Source organism: Tubulanus polymorphus, chromosome 7 (assembly GCF_964204645.1).
Source record: "Tubulanus polymorphus chromosome 7, tnTubPoly1.2, whole genome shotgun sequence".
Classification (NCBI taxonomy): Eukaryota; Metazoa; Nemertea; class Palaeonemertea; order Tubulaniformes; family Tubulanidae; genus Tubulanus; species Tubulanus polymorphus.
This window is the reverse complement of record NC_134031.1, coordinates 13,868,970-13,885,362: the sequence shown is the minus strand read 5'-3', so window position 1 is coordinate 13,885,362 and position 16,393 is coordinate 13,868,970. Positions and strand designations below refer to the sequence as shown.

The 16,393-nt window shown below is 38.3% G+C and overlaps 1 protein-coding gene across 1 annotated transcript in view; it reads right to left on the bottom strand.

Annotated features, from left to right (window-relative positions):
- LOC141908320 (transmembrane and coiled-coil domain-containing protein 4-like) overlaps positions 1 to 12,627 on the bottom strand; it is a 57,555-nt gene extending 44,928 nt beyond the window's left edge. Inside the window, exons 1-2 of the mRNA XM_074798321.1 lie at positions 12,604 to 12,627; positions 12,183 to 12,483 (exon numbers count right to left, since the gene is read on the bottom strand). Of these exons, the coding sequence (XP_074654422.1) occupies positions 12,183 to 12,279 (97 nt within the window). The 5' untranslated portion in view covers positions 12,280 to 12,483; positions 12,604 to 12,627. The remainder of the gene's footprint in view (positions 1 to 12,182; positions 12,484 to 12,603) is intronic.
- Between the last annotated feature and the right edge of the window lie 3,766 nt (positions 12,628 to 16,393).

The window sequence follows — 16,393 nt, the reverse complement described above, 5'->3', positions numbered from 1 at the left end:
ACATACTGCTTTCAATTGGCTGCGTCATCCCAGTTGGCAGTGCTTCAGCAGAACGTTCGTCGTATGAAAACCTTCCTACGCAGTACCATGAATGAGGATAGACTTTCATCGTTGGCATTGATGCATTTGCATCATTCAATCCGTATTGATATTGCCCAAATTGTTAGTACATTTATCACTACAGAAAAAAAGCGCCGTATTAACTGTGGTTCTGTATTGTATTCAGTTTAAACATACCTGTATAAGATGTGTATTCTATGTTGTAAATCAAGTATATAGGCAACGCAACCCCTTGGGTACGGGCATGAATAAGAGATAAGCTTGTGAAACTGAAGATTTTCATTGACAATCGTATCCATTGAGGATACATCTTTTCATGAGAGGCTTGTAAAAATTTGTACCTACATAATTTATGACCTTAAGACTTTATTTTGTAAGAAATGCTGTAATAGTTTAACTTAGTTTTTAAAATTTGAAAATTCTATCAGAGGAAAGGAAATGCAATAAAACCTGACAAATTATTGTGCAATTACGAGAGTAGAGTATAAATATAAAGATGATGTGTATGAAACTCAAATTTTATGTGCTTGTTTTTTCCCTATCTGTGGCACCTTCCTGGACCCTAAGGTTACAAAATGCAGTCTAAATATTGACTTCTTTTTCTCCTAGAATGGACCCTTTGAAATGCAGGAAAACACATTTAAGAACACCAAATTTCTTGGTGTCTTGGTGTGAACTGGTACCTAGAAAGTGACGAATTTGGTTTCAGCATGTCAGCCACCGATAAACCACCAACCCAGCGAGGTATACTTTCCTTGACTAGCTCATTCTTCGATGCTCTCGGCTTGTTGTCACCATGCATTATGTCGGCTAAAATAATTCTATAAGAGATATGTCGTTTAGGCCTAGATTGGGGCATAGAAGCATCGGGTGAATTGCTCCAAGGATGGCGACGCTGGCAGATGGGAATACCAGATTTACTGCAAGTCAGCGTTCCACGTTATGTAAAATCAAAAGACTTTGGGTCTATTGTCAGCAAACAGTTGCATCACTTCTCCGATGCAAGCAAAATGGGTTATGGTATAGCTACATATCTACGTCTGATAACAGAAAAGGGAGAAATTCACTGTAGCTTGATACTAGGGAGGTCACGTGTGGTGCGGCTGCGAAAAATAACTATGCCAAGATTAGAGCTTACTGCAACCTTAATATCAGTAAAAAATTGACAGAATGTTGATACAAGAATTGGAAATGAAGACAGAGCTATTTCTGGACAGATAGTATGACTGTACTCCGATATATCAATAATGAAGCTACAAGATTCAAGACATTTGTGGCAAATAGGATAACTCTCATCAGAGATGGTTCAAATATTGAAAACTGGAAATATGTAAAGACAGAATTGAGTATGCATCAAGAGTTCTTGATTTGCAAAATGAATCCGAGAGAGCTATGTGGTTCAATGGTCCCAAATTTTTATGGAAAGATGAAGCAGAATGGCCAAAGCAAAACAAAATCAAAATTCGGCCGACAGAGGATTCTGAATTAAAGAAGGTAATATCAAGTGCGGCAGTTACTTCACCTACATCAATCGTTGACCAGTTGGCAGCAGGCACGTCATGCTGGAATAAATTACAACGGCTTGCTGGACGATTGCTACTGGTTAAGAAATTTCTGAAATGGAAAATAGAACGAGAACAAAAGGGACTTTTATCCAAACCGGATAAAACTGAAGATTTTACAAGTCTGGACAAACAGACTTTGGATGAAGCAACAGATTTCATACTCGTTGAAGAAACAATACAGAAACAATCATTCCCAGTCGGGTATGCAGCCATCAAGAATGGTAAACCCCTCACTAAGACAAGCGTTATGAGGAAATTATTCGACGTGGAAACGTAAAGAAGATGCGATCTGACAATGGCACCAATTTGGTTGGGGCTCAAAGAGAACTGAAGGAGGAAATAGATAAATTGCCCATTGGGAAAGTGTGGTTTACCTCGAAAGCTAGAATTTGTTTGGAATATAGGCATTGCTTGAAAAATCGTTTTTATTCGTGACTTCAAAGTTCCACAAGTTTATATTGTATTTTATCTTTCTTAAAGAATTATTTTGTAGTCAAATAAGACCAAAGATATACATTTGTTTACGGTCCACGTCCAAAATTTTGTAGGGTACAGGTAGGCGTGGCAGGGAATCTACTTTATATTTTCAAAAAATTATGTTTCACAATATGAAAAAATATTCAAATAAGGCCATCCCAAAATAATTGTCTGTTTGCCGCAACACCGACTTAACTTTTCAGGATGAGTCGGTAGGTAGGTAGAATTTTTTTTTTTGTAAAATATTTGGGCAAAAAAAAACAAATTTTTCACCTTTGGGCTTTTTTACATGGAGACAATATCGCAAAAATCATCTATGTTGTGCACGGGAAATTTGTCTAATTTAGCGTAGATTTCAAGAATTATTCTAAAATTATAACTTCGTCCAGAGCGTCATCTCTGTGTTAAAAATGAAACAGTACATTGAATAAGTGCGCGCCTTTACGTTACCAACTTTAATAAAGTCAGCTATAGTCAGAATGAATGGCAGCTTATTGGAACACTGCCAGTTTCCTGGAAACTCCATGTCAAGGCATGTTTTTTCACGATGCACACTTGAATTCAAACATATGTAGCTCATAGTCGGCAGTATAGTCTGTTGGCCGTTTTTATCAAAAATAAAATTTATTTCAATGAATCACAGAAAAAAGTTTTCACTCCGTACTTTTGAAGTCGGGTTTGTCGGGTTACGGCAAACAGACCATTATTTGGGGATGGCCTAAAATTCATATGATGTCACATATCAGAGGGTGGCTGAATATTGGGTCTATATATTTACCTCTTCCAATGTTGGCCACGGAAGCTAAAATACCGGTACAGAAGAAATCGGCCATTAGATCGTTTTAAATCCTGGAATTTACCACTACAATATTCAGACCTCGACGGACCTTATAGTTTACTGCTTAGTATTTTCAGGTTACAAGAATTAACAATTTATTACAAATTCTATCGAACAGAAAACACAGCGCTCATCTTCTGCTACGATTATTCAGCCTATTTTCATGTCAAACGTGCACGCGTTACAGCATCACCCTTAGTAGTGTACTGTAGAAACTTTTGTTTGTGTGTGTGTGTGTGTGTGTGTGTGGTGTAGCACTCCACGTGCATGTGGAGGCCTCGTGTAAGTGAATATTCCCTTACACCTCAATGTCAATCAAAACAATCACTGGGTATTAAAATGATAAAACGATACCTATGGCAGATGAGTGAAATAATTACATCCTCACCAGCAATGAGAATTTGAAATCGGCACGTATACAGCACCTAGTCCAATGAAACGTACGCCATTCTATGGCTTTCCCATAATTATTTTAGTAGCGCTGACAAAGGTAAACCAAAAACTGGAACGTGTCGAAAAATTAAGAAAATCTCGCTCATATTGGAATTGATTAGAAATTCAATCCACCAGCTGCATCACATTATGGTGGTGTATGGGAAAGCATGATACTGCGAAGTAGAAGCGATCATAAACAGCAGACCACTGACCAAGGTGTCAAGTGATCCGTTCGACTGGAAACCGTTATCACCAAATGACTTACTACTTTTGAAATTGGACAGCAATTTACCACCAGGTATAATCAACAAAGATTACAACTATGCTTAGGACGATGGAGACATGTACAATATCTGACTGATATATTCTGGAAACGCTGGATTAGAGAGTATTTGCCTCTACTTCAACAAAGACAAAAATGGCAACAGCCAGAGCACAATCCAGCGGTAGGGGACATCGTTCTCATTGTGGATGATGGTCCAAGAAGTGCATGGCTGTTGGGAAAGGTCATAAGTGACAAGAATGGATTGGTCAAAAGCTGTGAAGTAAAGACTGAAATGTCTGTTCTGCATAGAGCAATACATAAACTCTGCACCATCTTGAAGATGGATTGATTAATTAGTTATTTCGCAGAGAGTCGAAATAAAGGGGGTGGGATGTTGACTGTCAAAAAGATGTTTTTATAATAAATTGTGTTTTTTGAGAAATGTGTAGTATTAGTGTTATTTAAGAGATATTTAGTTTATTTCATATATTGGAATTTAACTTTGTTGTAATCACTGAGCACTGAAATGACATTTCTGTGGTTGAGTTCCTGTTGGATAAGTCCTGTTAATGTCTTTTCTCTGAATAAGCAGTAGTCATACAGAGAAATCCTGATGTATTATCCTATCTCAGGGGAAATTGGTGATTTTTTACCCTGGAACAGGGAAACGCCACACAGCAGGGCAAGAGGGAGTAAGTTCTGCTGAGTTCCCGCACCTCCCAGCTTCAGAAGACTGAACCAATGACAAATTTAGTAGGGAATCATCAGTTAGGTGAATATGGATACCTATGAAGATGGGTCACGGACTCTTCAGTGTCCAGTAGACACTGTAGCAGTTACTTCCATCATGAGCGTTAAGTGTAATAAGGAGCTTAGTTCATATGTGTATCCCTTGTCGGATGTTTGAGCAGTTAATCTCTGCTAGTCACAAGCTTATGCCCGTAATTGGTCAGGCTGAAGCTGAGTTTGTATTGTTTCAACAACCGATGTCGTGATATTTCGTTGTGGCAGATGTCAATGAGGTAAATCTTGGTATGGCTTTCCTTTCTTATTTTGAGTGTGAAGATATTCCCCAAGAGACCTTATATCGTGTTCAAGAATGGTCAGATATTTCACTCCCGTAGATTCAACGAAGACTCAGACGATGACCTGGTTGCAGCGTCGTCCAGGACGGTGATTCCTGCTCGTAGTGAAATGATCATTTCCACATTGGCCATTGATCTGTTGGTTAATAGCAAATGGGGTGTAGTCGAAGCGTGTCCTTCGAGACATGTCAGCAGTGATCTCCTTGTTGGAAAGTGTGTGATAGACACCGAAGGCATGAGTTTTCCTGTATGATTGTTGGATTCTTCCGAACATCCTATCACCGTATATCAAGGATGGGTTCTAGGTATACTTGCTCCTGTTAAGAGTTGTGCAGTTTGTGCCTTTGAGAAGTTGTGAGGGCTGCGGTTCCCAGGATAGAGCCAAAATCCGAAAGGTCAGACTTGACTGAGTATGCTGATACATTTGTACAAGCAGATATGGACCTAGGTTGTGCGAAAGGTGTGAAGCACACTATAGACACTGGCAATGCTCATCCTGTCAGGCAGAGACCTCGTAGGTTACCTCTTGCCGAGCAGGAGGTTGCCGACAAGCACCTCAAGGATATGCTAGAGAAAGGAGCAGTCGAGCCGTTTTGTAGCCCTTGGGCCAGTCCTATCCTGCTGGTGACTAAGAAGGATGGGCCAATGCGGTATTGAATTGATTATCGTCGTTTGAACGAAGTGACCGTTAAATATGCTTATCCTGTACCTCGCTTCGACGACTCTTTGCAATCCTTGTATGGCACCAAGAACTTCTGCATCATGGACATGGCCAGCAGTAATTGGCAGGTAGAAATGGATGACGATGCAAAAGAAAAGTTGGAGTTTGTCGTCCGCGGTGGTTTCTTCCAGTTTCGTAAGATGCCGTTTGGCCAGGGTAATGCCAGCTCCACCTTCGAGCGGCAGATGGAGAACATGTTATCCTGCCTCCAATATGAAATATGTCTCCTATGTTCTATGTGGGAATGTGGCCATGTTGGTAGTAGCCGATTACTTCACCAAGTGGGTGGAGGCCTTCCCTATTCCCAATAACGAGGCGTCAACCGTTGCCGATTTGTTGACACAGGAGTTCTTCGCCCGACTATGTATTCTGGAGTTTCTGCACTCGGATCAAGGGAGCAACTTTATGTCGAAGTTGTTTAGAGAAGTGTGCAAGTTGCTGGCGATTCAGCAAACTCGCACTACAGCTTACCACTTACAGTCTGACGGTCTCGTAGAAAGGTTTCATCGTACCCTGTTGTCGGAGTTAATGCTCGTAGTTGAATCAAGCCAGGATGACTGGGACCTCGAGTTACCCTTTGTTACGATGGCTTATAGAGTCTCACGACACGATGCATCTGGATTTACCCCAAACTTCCTTATGTTTGGTCGAGAAGTCCATATACCTTTGGACCTGCAGTCAGGTCGACCATTGCTTCCACTCCAGGAGAAAAATTTGCATGCTAAGGAGCTTCGAGAGCGATTGCTTTTGGCTTATGAGAGAGTGAGGATGCACATGAAGTGTCATATAGTGTACAGGAAAAGACAGTACAATAGGAAATGTAATGGTTCGTCATACAAGACAGGGGACGAGGTCTGGCTCCACTCACCAGCAGTTACTGAAGGAAAATCACCAAAGTTGTGAAGGCATTGGGTCAGGCCATGTAGGGTCCTAGACGTATTGAGCGAGGTTATTTACCGTATATCCTTGCCAAATGGGACAGTCAAAGTCGTTTACTTCAATCGGTTGAAGCCGCACTGTAAAGGCGTTAGGGCAGAGGATGGTAGGGATTTGCCTCGTTTGGGAAATTCCCCTCGAGAAGAAGTTGAATAGGCGAGTACGTCACCCTCAGAGGTACAGTGCATGGGCCGAATAAATGGACAGCTCCACTGTAGTAGTTATAGCGTGTCATAAGTAGTGTGTTGTGTTATCGTTATGCAAGTTATGTTATCGTTTTAGGCACATATGTTACGCATGCCAGGAGGAATTTTCCTCGAAAGAGGGTCTGTGGTTGCATAAGACGAAAAGATTTGTTCGACGAAGACGGTCCTTCAGTTCGAAAGAACGTAGAAGTCGGAGCAAAGACTCCAGACGAGAGCGCGAAAGTCGTGGTCGCAGACACAAGCGAAGCTGGAGGCGGTGAAGTTCTTTGTCTTCATTGTCCTCACTAGAGATTTTAAGCCCGTCTCCGAAGAGGTAGAAGGTCGGCCCTGACAGCCACCCGAGGTTCCAGTGAAAAATAAATCTGGTCCCGCTCCCGTTTAGGGTAAAGTCGTCACCAAGGAAGCGCCCACGAAAGAATCGACTGTACATGATACTGTTAATAATCACCTAGAGGACGTGATTGCAGAAGTGGTTAAGTCGTAAGAAGGGGCGGGTCAAGGTACCCGTACTGCCATCCCAGTTTCTTCCGAAGCCCTGCATTCTGGACGTCCCTCAGGCTCTGGTCAAGAAACCCGCACCAGCCAAGAAGACTACTACCGTGACGCGGACCGTCATCATTTTGAAGATTGACAAGTCCGTCCAGACTGATGCCCAGTTTGGCACCGTGCACTTCCAAGACGGCGCTACGTTCGATTACTGCCAGGAATGTGAATTCTGCGAAAGGGCGTTGGAGAAATTTTAGATACTTGAACTCTATGTAGATATTGCGCGATCTCTTGAATAAAAGTTAAAATTTGTATTTGAAAATTTTGTTGTCTTCCTTTTCGACCGGTAAAGGTCTTGAGGGGGGTTTGTAACATTTTGGGTGTCCGTAGTGCTTCAGTTTGTGTCGGTATCTAGTTATACAGTGAGCCTCGCTGGCATAATTTGAGTTGCCTTTGAAGTCACGAGATATCGAGATAATGTACATGCGAATTGTGGCATTCTTGACCATTCCCCTGGTGTTTCAGGTCGGATTTGGGGGTGTTGATTTGTGGAGTTTAGTATCATCTAGTATCAAGTTGCGCTGGACCGCATGCCACGTGCGAGTTGTTTATGAATGTGACGTCACCCTGTCAATCATTCCCGTGTCCTCCTTTGTCACGTTTCAGATAAGCACTGTTTTCCTTTTGTAATCAAATTGGAATCTGATATTTTCCGAATGGATAGTTGTGAATATTAAATAGTTTTGAGGTACACTGGAACATTGGTGAAGAAATCTGAAGTTATAGTTTGCTATATTCAACACCCCCTGGTGACCATATACAAAAACCAATGACCTTGAAACTCACCACAATAATAAAACATGTCAGCAGCTACGATTTTGTAATTGATTGTGATCACAAAATATGCCCCCTGGTGACCATATTCAAAACCCAATAACCTTGTAAGTCACCATAATCATAGAACATATCATGAACTACAACTTTGCAATTGATCATGGTAACAAAATATGCCTAGGTACCAATATAATAAGGAAATACTAAGTTATTCAACTATTCAACGCCCCCTGGTGACCATATAGAATAACTAACCACAATCATAGATGATGTCATGAGCTACAACTTTGCAATTGAAGATATTGTATTATTCAACGCCCCCTGGTGGCCATATACAAAAACCCAAATGAACTTGAAACTCACCACAATCATAGAACACGTTAGTTATAAGCTACAACTTTCCAATTCATTGTTGTAACAAAATATGATTAGGTATCAATATAATGTGGAAAAACTTTTTCCCACCTACGAATGAGTACTAATGACACCAAGATGGCCGCCAATTGCGTCATAATTGGCTGATCAACAATACCTGTCTCAGGTATAAAACATCCTTTTCAAAAGAATACCCATTAGCAATTGCAATGAGAAATGGCAAACCAGTAGGAAGCTACAGGACTCAATATTCGGGCCAAAATTAACATTTTTGGGCACTTATGAGGTCCTAGGACGACCAAATAGATCAAGGTAATTGATCAAGGCGTCTTCAAAATTTCCCTCAAAAAGTTCAAAAATGTGTAAAAAGTGCTGATTTCGGCGAACAACAATGGCTGCCGGTCACCCATCTTGATTCTGATAGGGCCAGTTTTTGGGCTGAAGATGTGTCTAGGGTAGATACATGTATAAACCAAATATCAAGACATTACCTTGAAGCATCTTCAAAACTTCCCAAAATAACTGGATTCGGATGGACGAAAAGTGAACGCAATAGCCCGCTGGGACTAAAGTACCAAGTTAGCTAAAACGCGACACTTCGGCAATCTCACATTAAAAGGCGCGCGATTCGCCAGCTCAGACAGTCATCTCTCGATCGTCGTGTGTTCGCCCTGCGGGCTGTGGCGCCGCATAGGCGCGTTATTAGTTAGGGCCTGTTTATGTTATATGTACGCGTCGTAAGTTGAGTCGGCCTTTCCTTTGTGCCTATAGTGAAACAAGTCCCCTATACGTTTCTGAGGGAGATAGGTGTCTCTAAGTCGTTTGTTTTAATGTTCAACGTCCTATGATATTAATGTGGCAAGACACGAGGAGGGTAAGACGTATCGCTCGGACGGTAGTGCGTATACCCGGCTGCATATAGTAGTAGGCCTACCAGTATGTGTCTGGTCGCGTAGTTTGTTCAGGGTAGCGGGTCGACCGAAGTTGATGATTGTATAGTCCAGGTTGTTGCCATGCACACGTCGTACATAAGTAGCGTTTTTGTGGAAGGAAATGACCTCGTTAAACAGTGTGGATTAAATATATGTTCCCGTTACGTTTTGTATGTAGAACCTTGAGTCGCATGCGTCGCAAAAGTTTTGGTGTATGATAATTAAGTCTGTGTATATAAAGTCATAAGTTGTTCCCTTCTTTCTCACTGATACGCCCCCGTTGAGCTGATTTGAGCCTCACAGTTTAGTGTCAACGAAGATAGAGCTTAGCCACCGGTAGTGGAAGAATACGTCAGAGAACAGTTAAAATTGATTACCCTCTTATTACGTACAGTGTATTTCTAATGAAAATAAAGTGTATATCGATTCATTATCCTTTAAACATGTTGCCATTTAGGTCGATTATGGTTGTTTGTGGCTATTTGTATGTGCGAGTACCCCTGGATTGTGATTGAGCAGGCGTGCTGCAGACTCAGCAGTAGAGGATCATCGAATAAGGCCCCGAGGCCCTTCGATCTACGATGCAGCATTCATCGGCTTTGTATCCTGTGGCAATGGACGTGCTGTCACGCCAGCAGGACGGATGAGTGTTGAGGCCCGAGTCTCTTATAGAATGAGATAGGGCGATTTCAGGGTCTGGAGTAGGTGCGCGCCGGTTACCGCGTATCATGTTCGGGTTGAATGGCCAAAAACCCTAGGGGTGATGCTGTGTGTGGTAACTTTTCTCAACTCAAGCTGTGAGAGTTCCGGGAGCTGCACACCTGAGTGTAGTCGGGGATTTTCGCATTTCTTTAAAGCCACTTCAGTCTTCGAAATATTGAGCACTATCTTTTTCCTGTGGAGGTAAAACTACCCCATCTTAAAGATACTCACCATAGTTATGTGGATGCAGAAGGTCTCTTGTAACATCACCTTTATTGACTAAAGCATTTACTTTACCCAATTGTGTACAATACAGATTTTTATTCCCGGAGTTGAGATACATAGACTCTTTGTTATCCGTAAAAGAGGAGAGGATTCATTCGTAAAAGGAGAGGAGAAATTCGCAAGAGAAGAGGATTCATCAGTATAACTCCAGTGATCGTCCAGAAAACAAGAACTCACCATTCATATAATTACATAGATATACATTTTAGATATCACGTTAGTGCCTTTTATGAATGAGTTGTTTCAACTATTATAATGGGTACATTTACATTCAAACTAGGCAAAATGCTAGAGTGCGTTAAACGTTACAGAACCAATACAGGGTTCATAGCCTCCAGGCCAGGCTTCATTTCAGGCCATTTGAAAAGCAAAGTTCAGGCCATTTTGAGGATGAAAAACTCTAATTGACAGAATAAATAATCGAACTGTCTGAAACACACCGCTGTATCCAATCTTAGGCTAATGTCAACGCGGTAAATACACAATGAATCGCAAGAGACGAGAAAAATATAAATCCTGCAATCACGAGATCGAAAAAGTTTTAAAATATCGAAACTATCAAAATCTATTAAGAACCTAAATTTTCGGTTATATACTAAAAACCATTTTCATAATCAGTGAGTTTTGTGTTGTAAATGGCGCTCGCGCTATATGAGAACGTCTGGTAGAATCGTTAAATAAAGTTGACTGTAAGTGTTCATCAAGATCTCGCGTTGTTGATTTTATGTAGTTGGAAGGACCCTCTACAAGTTTGAGGTAAGTTGATGGTGTTTTATGGGGTGCAATAGACGCTCAAAGCCTTGTGCCTCAAAATGAGGGACGAAAATTAACCTTATATGAGCACTTTGGCCCTAGACGTTGTTTGTAGAACGACAGCTAGGTACTAGACTATCTAGTAGAGGGTAAAAGTGCAGATCCGCACCTCTCCGCGTAAACGATTCAATCAATTACATTAAATATCATTGTTTCAGATTCAAAATGTCATCAGACAGCAATTCAGTACATTACCATTGGCTAATTTTAAGATATCTTCACTAGAGAGAGTAGAAAGATTTTAGCCTGGATTACAGGCACTTGAATATGGGCTTTGATAATGGATAAATATTTAATAATTCACCAGCGATATGTTATTCCTGACTTTGATAATCCGCCATGTTTTCTAATGAATTTACCCATGATGCAACGCGCGCGCGTCGTTTAACTATACTATAGGCCTACAGAAAGGCTGGAAACGCTCCTTTCTCTGTAATGCTTAAATCTACCCGCAATTATCGGGACAGCCGAACACTGCCGAGAATTGCCGAAGTACGTCCCAAGGTGTCAATTTTAATTCTGAAATATAAGGAGCGCCTATAATTTCAATTGTAGATGATTTTTTGGAAATATTGACACTGTTTTAGCTCCGTTAAAGATTTTAACTGGCAACAAGATTGATTTTTGAAAATTCGCGATGCCTCTTCGGGATTGCTGTGACGTCATCTGTCCCGATAATTGCGGGTAGATTTAAGCATTAATACGGAGATAGGAGCGTTTACTGCCTTTCTGTATAGTATAGTTAAACGAGGGGTGCGCATTGGATCATGGGTAAAACAGTTACATCATGGATGATTAAGATGGCAACCCCGGTTGTGTTTTATCGTAGATTACGGTAAATTTTATCATTTTTATTTTACCGCACCAACAAAAAGGTCAAAGCCCATATTCAAGTGCCTGTGCCTGGATCTTGTCATTCAGCAGATTGCGTCAGTCACGAGAGGTGCAGATCTGCACTTTTACCTGAAAAAGTCGGTCACATAAACGTGACAGGTATCAGTTGCGTTAGAAGACGGATGTAAGCTCAAATCAAAGCAGTCAATAAATATTTTTCGATTGATTTGAATTGAATGTGGAGCTCGATGTAAAAAAAAAGCGGAAAGAAAAAACGTCATGAATTTTTTCCCATTCGGTTAAAGGGATAATTAAAATAGAGTCGTTTGTTACCTGCAACCGATGCAGTTTCTCCGTTTTGATCCGAATCAGCATTTCGGTCAACAGGACACTGATTTTCTTCATAGTGTACATCACTACTGTCAGCCATAACTTCCACATAAGTTACGACGCGAAAACGGGCTGGCTCCGAGAATATCTAAGTCGGAGCATCCATTTGTCGTCCTAACTGGGGAACGCCGTAAATATTCTCAGTCCGTGTAGTGGAGACACTGCAGAAACATGGGAACCGGTGTCGCCCAAATATATATAATAACAATCCAAAACCCAAACCAAAAAGGGGAGTTGATTAAATCTAAAAAGCAAGCCCAAAGAAGCAATATTTAGACACATATCTATAAGCCCTCGGACACTCCTCGGACAGGATATCGCTCAAAGAAAGAATAATAGAATCCACATCGAACTGAGATCGTACCATCTAAAAGGAGTAGAGTAAACCATGACCGAAGCCGACAACGGACACTACGAAGTACGAGGCCCGCGGCTATAGAATTGAAAACACAGGACGCATGAAACAACAAATTGAAACTCTAGACAATCTAACTTTATTACCAGCGTAAACAATAGGTTTCAGGCGCTTAAATCCTTTGCAAATCGGCTTATTCAAGGATAACCAGCCAAACAAGAACAAAAGAAAATACTAAAATCGGAGTAGTCAAAAGGCTCGCATAAAACTGCAAATGTAAGGGATTTAATGTCCCGCGTCCCACACGAACGGAGTATCATGCGTTGAGCTCGACTATTAACTCTACACAGCCAAGGAAAATGCGCTAAATAAAATCGCCGAAACCGATTAGAAAACCGAAATAATAGACGAACTCCTTGACCGATAAATCTCGCAATAGTGGGACTAACGTAGTATATCGAAATACACTTTGAATATGGCGAACCAACAACCCTGACCTATCGAGTTTTCTCTGCCCCAAAATTCATTTATTCATTATCACTCTTCATTTCAAACAAAACGATTCTTCCATTTATTTTCTCACACACTGCGGACTCCGCGGCACACAGCCCTCCTAGTCCGGTCCATGAGCCTCCAGCCCGCACGCAGTAGGCAACAGGAAACAGTCCTGCAAAGGCGCACAGTCTCCGTCCACATACAGTGGACTCCGGGGCACACAGCCATCTAGCCCGCACATAAAGGCAAGGACACACAGTCCTGCAAGGCACACAGCCTCTTGTCTACACACTGTGGACAGCCACCCACAGTGGCCTCAACATTTTGTCCAAACACATCAGTAAGGGAAAATTGGGTGGTTTGAAACCAGAAGTATGAGGCTAGGTAGGTTTTTGGGTAAAAATGTTGGGTAAAATATATTTGGTAATTTTTTTCTATATAAATGATGAATGATAATACACTTGAAACTCGTGATAGATTTTGTCATTTTTGTCTAAGATTAAAGATAATAAATGACTTTAAAGGAAAGAGATGAAAAAAATTAAGTGTAACCTATGTAGAGATGAAATATTTGATGTGAAAAGATGTGTTAGGTTGTGGTGAATTAAAAAATTATTCAGAATTTCATAAAAGAAAAGGAACAATTGATGGTTTAGTATGTAAATGTAAAAGATGTTCCCTTGAATTGCAAAAAGATCATAGAAAAAGGAGAAAAGAATATAAAAAATATCTAGAGTTTAGAAGAAAAAAAATAACTAGGGGTCCAGGGAAACCATGCCCACTTGGGAAGTGGTTTCAAATTCTCAACAATCTAACTATTTCAATATTCAACGCCCCCTGGTATACCATATAAGTAATTAGAAAAGTGGGGTTTCAGATCAGAGGGCGAGAGGGCGAGACACCACTCATCACCACAAGTAATTTTTTTCCCTAATAAATGGGGGAGAATGAACACCAACTAGAAAACAATAATGTCAATAAAAATCAATATTATTGTCAATATTGTAAAAAATACATCGATACATCTCATAAAACACGACATGAAAAAACTGCAAATCATATAAAAAATGTAATAGATTTTGAAACTCCAGAAAATTCCAATGAAAGAAAAGAACGATTAGAAAATATGAATGTGAATGAAATAAAATGTGAAGTTTGTGATGAATTTATAACAAAAAGGAATTATAATAGACATCTCGAAACAGAAAAACACCGTCAAAATTTGAGAAATAATGTTTTAGGAATAGATTATTTTGATGATAAACCTCAACAAGTAAAAGAATCAACTTCAAAAACAAAATCTATTTCAAATAAACCTTACATGGAAAATGTTAGAAATTATATTGATTCACTAGAAATAAAAGATACAATTGAAATCTTAGAAACATTATATAGTAAAATTGGTCCTGCAGCTATTATATTTAGATTTTTTAAAGGTACAACAATAGAAGATTATAGTAAATTTAATGAAATAATAGAAAAAATACTAGATTTGATAACAGATGTTGAATATCCAAAAATTAGTATCTCTGGGAAAGTAAGTTTTATAAAGTCAGAAGAAAAAATGGATTATAATATTCAAACACACTCTGAAGAAATAATTTCAAAAACACAAATAAAAGAGAAGTTAGAAAAAATATTAAATGAATTTAAACGTCATATTGAAGAAAGATATTTTGAGGGTTCTGGTTTAACATTGAATGAAATTATATATTTAGATTTAAATGTTTATAATACAAAAAGAAATAAAACATCAAAAAGTAATAAAATGTTTAAAAATGATTCAAACTTTACAACAGAAAAGGATATTAAAGCATCATCTTATATTAAATTACCATTTATAACAAAAGCAGTAATAAATATTCAAAATGAAGATAATGAATGTTTTCTATGGTCAATTATTAGTTGCTTACATCCAGCACAGGAAAATGTTTGTAGAATAACAGATTATCGGAAATATGAAACATTATATAAAATTGATCAATATCCAGTAACTATAAAAATGATTCCTAAAATAGAAAAAGTTAATAATTTAAAAATAAATGTATTCGAATTAATACAATTACCAAAGACAAAAGGTGAAAATATTAAAGATTATACATTGGAAGCTTTATATTTAACAGAATATTATGATGATGAAAATGCTATAGATTTGTTATATTACAAAAAAGATGAAAATGAACATTATATGTGGTTAAAACAAATTGATTTATTCTTTAGAACAACAGAAAGTGATCATTATCGTAAAATTTATCTATGTAGAAAATGTTTATCTAAATTTATGGCTGAGAATACATTATTAAAACATAAAGAATTATGTGATAATAAAGATTTTTGTAAATTAATAATGCCAACAGAAAAAGATTATAAATTGAAATTTACTAATCATAAATTTAAAAATATTGTTCCATTTGTAATTTATGGGGATTTTGAATCGTTGAATAAAGAATTAACTAATCAAGATAGAAAAGAAATATATAACAAAAAGCAATTATTAAAATCAATGGATAAAGGAAATGAATTAAATGAAGACGCAATACAAGACCCACCAATTATAAATACAATTAAAAAAGTTCATCAAAGAGCTGCTGCTTATGGAATTTACATAAAATCAAATTATCCCGAATTATATGAAAGTCAATATATTTCTTTTAGAGGTGAAAATGTAGTTAATGATTTTTGTGATAAAATGATTGAATTAGAAAGTGATTTTACAAAATTATTAAACAAAAATAAAAGAATAGTTATGACAAAAGAAGATGAAATTGATTTTAATTATGCAACTCATTGTTGTTATTGTGAAAAACGTTTTTATTCATTTGATAAAAGAGTTAGAGATCATGATCATTTGAATTCAAAATATCGTGGAGCTGCTCATGAAGATTGCAATTTACAAGCTAAGAAAGTTAATTTCGTACCAATATTATTTCATAATTTATCAGGTTATGATACCCATCTATTTATAAAACAATTATCAAAGAAATTGGGTACAATTAATCAAGAAATAGAAGAATATAATGCTATGAATGAAGCAAATGTAAGAAAATATGATTTTAAACTATTAGCTAAAACATCTGAAAATTATATTTCATTTCAATTTGGTTGCATTAGATTTTTAGATTCTTATAGATTTCTAGCAAGTTCATTAGATAATTTATCAAAAAGTTTAGTTGATAATGATTTTGTTATAACTCGATATTATTATCCAAATGACCAAGATTTTAAATTATTGAGATATAAAGGCGCAATTCCTTACTCATTTTATAAAACACACGATGATTTTAATGTAACAGAATTATTAAAA